We start from the raw sequence: 4744 nt of genomic DNA on the forward strand, positions 1-4744 counted from the left end.
CGTACAAAAACTGAAGGCATTTACGGTTGGCCAAACTGAACCAGGATTTCCAAGAATTTTAACAACATTTGTGTTTGTTCTTATCTTTTGTCTAATATCTTTGGTCAAAAAATACAATCCTTAGATATATTCTGGTTGTCAAACATACTATATGTATTTATATTATCAAAAGAACAGGACATTTAACAATCACAGATTGCTTTCCATCATCTGATATTTCCTTACGGCATGTCATGATAAAGTAGGCCATCGCTGTGGACCTCATGCCCCAATTTTATTTTATTTTTTTAACGTGTACTTTTGATTCGGGCCTGTGGATGGTGTTCTGTCCCTCTGGCTGTGGGTCTGTTGATCCTATTGTCTTCTGCATCAACACTCGTGGTCTGGTGCATAAAGGGCATCTGGTTAGCAGCTTAGACTCTACAGCAGGCATGAAAAGCAGCCATCATAGCCCATTCGCTCACATCTGCTCAGTGGTGCGACAAGGACGAGGACTGAGTCTGGGTGACTGGGGTACAGGAGTTCAGTTCGCCCTGCTGGCCCCAGGAGCAACGGACTGAACTGGACTGCACTGGACCCGCCACTGTGCAAAGGTGACCATTTAAGCTCAGTTCACTTTGTCTCTCCTTTTAATTCAAAAAAGCTTTTTGTCCAGTTTTCCTTTATGTCTAGGATGTGCAGATGACTTATATTGTTGAATGTGAGCCCATTGGTGATGTGTTTTGGCAATGGCATATCTAAGTCTTACAGTTGCTTCCTGGTCCTGTTTGTAAATGGTCAGTTCAGCCTAGATTTGTTTAGCAAGAATGTTTACAGATTAGTGAGAAGGAGAAAAATATTTTTCGTAATGTCTCATCACTAACTATATTATGGTGATACCCTTGGATCATCTTGTTTTCCCTAATTCCCATTTTCTCTTTCTTGTACACAGCTAATACACAACTATGGGAGACTGGAGCTTCTTAGGGAATATTTTGGAAGAAGTAAATGAACACTCCACTGTGATTGGCCGCGTTTGGCTCACAGTGCTGTTTATTTTCCGCATTTTAATTCTGGGCACGGCCGCAGAGTTTGTCTGGGGAGATGAGCAGTCTGATTACGTATGTAACACTTTGCAACCAGGTTGTGAGAATGTGTGTTATGACGAGGCCTTTCCAATCTCCCACATCCGTCTATGGGTGTTACAAATCATTTTTGTATCCACACCTTCGCTTATATATGTTGGCCACGCGGTCCATTACATCCACATGGAGGAAAAGCGAAAGGAACGTGAAGAAGCCGAGGTTAGCCACCAACAGGAAATGGGCGAGGAGTGTCTTCCACTAGCTACGGATCAAGGAAGCGTTCGCACCACCAAGGAGACCAGCACGAAGGGTAGCAAAAAGTTCAGACTTGAGGGGACTCTACTTTTTACCTACATATGGCATATCATCTTTAAAGCTCTTTTTGAAGTTGGCTTCGTAGTTGGACAGTACTTCCTCTACGGTTTCCGCATCCTGCCACTGTACAAGTGCAGCCGTTGGCCATGTCCCAACACGGTGGACTGCTATGTCTCCCGGCCCACCGAAAAGACAATCTTTATCATTTTTATGCTTGCAGTTGCTTGCGTTTCACTGTTCCTCAACTTTGTGGAGATTAGCCACCTTGCCTGGAAGAAGATTCGCTTTGTTTTCCACCGAACATCTCCAGCGCAGTTGGAGCCTCTTGGACCACCTGAGAGGAGCTTACCGTTTCTCCTAACCTCCCCTGTCCAGAAAGCCAAAGGTTACAAGTGCCTAGAAGAGGAGAAGAAAGACGAGGTGGCTCACATATATCCGCTAGCTGAGGTCGGTATGGAAGAGGGTCGGTTCTTCTTACCTCAGCTGGAGAAGGAGCAGAAAAGGAGTCAGGAGGTGGTTATGCCAACAGCACCACCTGTGGAGGAGACAATCATATGTGATGAGACTCAACCCTCCTTCATTCAGGTCACAGAGGCACTACCAGAGCTTCCACCAGAGGAGCCACTTCGGCAAGAAGATGAGGTAGACAGCTTAAAGACTCTGACAGCTTTACCAGAAGTACTAGAGGAGCGATCAGAGGGAGGAAGTGTGGAGGAAACATACTTAATATCACTTGAGGAGAGTTTGGATATAGATCTAGGAGAACTGGCTTGTAGAGAGGAAAAGTCAGTGAAAGAGAGTAGCTTAGTAGATGCTGAGCCAACACAAGAGGAAAACCTTTCAGGAGCTGGAGAATTGAAGGAAACCTTAGAGCATAACATCTTTAAGGTCCAGGAGTTGAAGGAAGAAGAGAGTTTACCTGATGTGGTTGAGGAAGGGATGGTAGTTGAGGTGTCTGATGACGAAAAGGAACTTTGTGAAATTGAGCCATTTGAGGACATTTTGGAAGAGGCGAAAACTTTAGATGATGCTAAGATTGCTGAAGATCTGGATGTGCCTAAAATATCTGAGGGGGAACAAGAGACTGAGGCTTTAGGGGAAGTTGCAGGGTCAAATTTATCTGATGTAGAGCCCATTGGGGATGAAGTTGATATGGGAAAGGACAAAGCTATGGGGTATGTAGAAGATTTAGAAGGTGATGGAGATCAACGGGATGTAGTAGACTCAGAAGTGAGCAGAGCTTTAGAGGGCATAGTAGATGTAGGAAAGGGTGAATCTATAGAGGACACAGGAAGTTGTGCTTTAGAAGATGTATTACATACAGGTGGGGATGAAGCTTTAGAAAGTCTAAATGAAGATAGACCTTTTGAGACTGCAGTCAGTAAAAGTGAGGAGGCTCTAGATAAAGCTGTGGGACTTGCTGTTGACACTGAACAGGTAGAAACTTTGGGAAAGGAGGAGGTGTCCTTGGAGATAGAGGATCCAGAGGAGGTCCAAGTCTCTAGGGAGTGTGATGAGTCAGGGAATAAAGAGGACTTTGTGGAAACTAGAGGTCCTGAGAAGGTGGAGTGTTCTGAATTATCAAAGGCCATGGAGGCCACAGAGGAGATAATGGATGTTCCACTTGTAGCTCTGGAACTAGAGACAACAGAGGAAACAAGATCTTTAAGTCGACTTAGCAAAGGGAGCAGCAGAGCCAGGTCAGATGATCTTACAATATGACTGAACTACAAACAGAAATTTAACATAAAAAAAAATTCCTAAATTTCCAAGCACCAGATTATCTGTTGAATCATTGGACAAGCATGTTTTCTTGATCAGGGGATTTCAAAATGCCAAATTTGATGCCAAGTATGATCATCTCCTTGCAGGATAACCCCCTACTAAAGTATAAAGGCAGCTATGTCATACAGTCATGTATAAAGACCCATTTATATTGTGTGAGTAAAAATATTAAAAATTTTATGGACCCTTTAGCACCCCTTGTGGCCAGCTAGGAATCCTAAATCCATGTTTGAAAACCCCTGTTCTAGATAGTACATTTTTTACACAAGTTTCCCTAAAAAGTCTAAAAAGTAAAATATTAGAAATTTTTACAAAATTCCAAACCTTATTTGAATACCCTTTTTAGTCATAGTTTTTGAAAAACCTTTTCCTTTTTTTAATTATTTAATTTATTATACCACGAATACCATGCAAGATGGGGATGACAGTCACAGGGAGTAAACAGTCTCACATTCTGAATTTCTATCTGTTGATTGCTTTGAATAGTTATGTTTATCTATACATTTGTCTGTTATTGTTATATGATGATCCTGGGCCATACAAATCTACAACCAACTTTTGATTCCCAAGTCCATTAAAAAGACAGAATTTTGTGATTCTACGGTTTGAATAACAGGTAGCAGGTCCAATAATTACTGTATCACTAAAAAAATTTAAGGAAAATATTATGCTGTGTGTAATACTCACTGCACAATTATCTTTTGGTGGTTTTTATGTTAACATTTTATCTAAAGATCGCAAATAAAGGTACAACAGTGACTGACGACCAAAGAGTCCTGTCTTTGTCTTTGTGCGATTAGAATTAAAATTAATTTTGTATCATTTAAAATGAGGGTTTTGGGTTACATAGTGAGATAAGACAAAAATTAAACTTCTATGACCTCTAGTGGTCTATATCTAGAATTTTATTATAATATAAAAAAAATCATTATTTATTATACATATGTTTAGTTGGTTATAAATGTTATTCCTTAGGCTTAAGTCCTATTTAAGCATACACTGAAGGAACAACAACCAAGCAGTTCTAAAGAGAAAATAAAAGATCAGTGACTTATGTGGGAGTAAACATTTTTCTGGTTGAAGTGTGACGTTGGTGTTTCAATGGAACTTTTGAATATCAGTTTGAATTTCATTGAAAATATAACGAAAGTGCCCCAAGCTGTTTTCTCAAACGACAACTATGCAGTAAATCAGCCTATCTGCTAAATCAGAACTATCAAATTCAGAAGGACATCTCATCAGCTCCTGAACTCACAGTCAAACACATTACTGTGACTTCTTGTTAAATGACTATTAAACATTTTTTATTGTACTGTATTGTTTGTAATAAAAATAGACAATTTATTTAGATGTTTAACTTATGTAAAAAAAGTATCACCTTAATGTATTTTAGATTTTTGTGTCTAATATTAACCTTTAATGTCTTATTTAGCTTCATATTAATTGTATAACTTTTGTTATTTATTCTGTTTTAACCATGAAAATAGTCTTGATGCTGACATGGAATTAACACACAAACAAATAAACTGTACTATGCACAAATAAATACTGTGATGCAGCCACAGTCACACATTTTGCAG

General features: G+C 39.7%; 1 protein-coding gene across 1 annotated transcript; it reads left to right on the plus strand.

The window, feature by feature from the left end:
- The first annotated feature begins 478 nt into the window (after nucleotides 1-478).
- On the plus strand, nucleotides 479-3947 carry gja8a (gap junction protein alpha 8 paralog a). Its single transcript, XM_073845546.1, has 2 exons — nucleotides 479-593; nucleotides 932-3947. Exon 2 carries the CDS (start codon nucleotides 945-947, stop codon nucleotides 3099-3101), a length of 2157 nt encoding a protein of 718 aa, XP_073701647.1. The 5' UTR covers nucleotides 479-593; nucleotides 932-944; the 3' UTR covers nucleotides 3102-3947.
- The last annotated feature ends 797 nt before the right edge of the window (nucleotides 3948-4744 follow it).

The sequence above is a fragment of the Garra rufa genome, chromosome 8 (assembly GCF_049309525.1).
Source record: "Garra rufa chromosome 8, GarRuf1.0, whole genome shotgun sequence".
In the NCBI taxonomy this organism is placed as follows: Eukaryota; Metazoa; Chordata; class Actinopteri; order Cypriniformes; family Cyprinidae; genus Garra; species Garra rufa.

Bases quoted from the DNA above. Each gene is read 5' to 3' on its own strand.
- gja8a (XM_073845546.1), top strand. From the start codon at position 945: ATGGGAGACTGGAGCTTCTTAGGGAATATTTTGGAAGAAGTAAATGAA.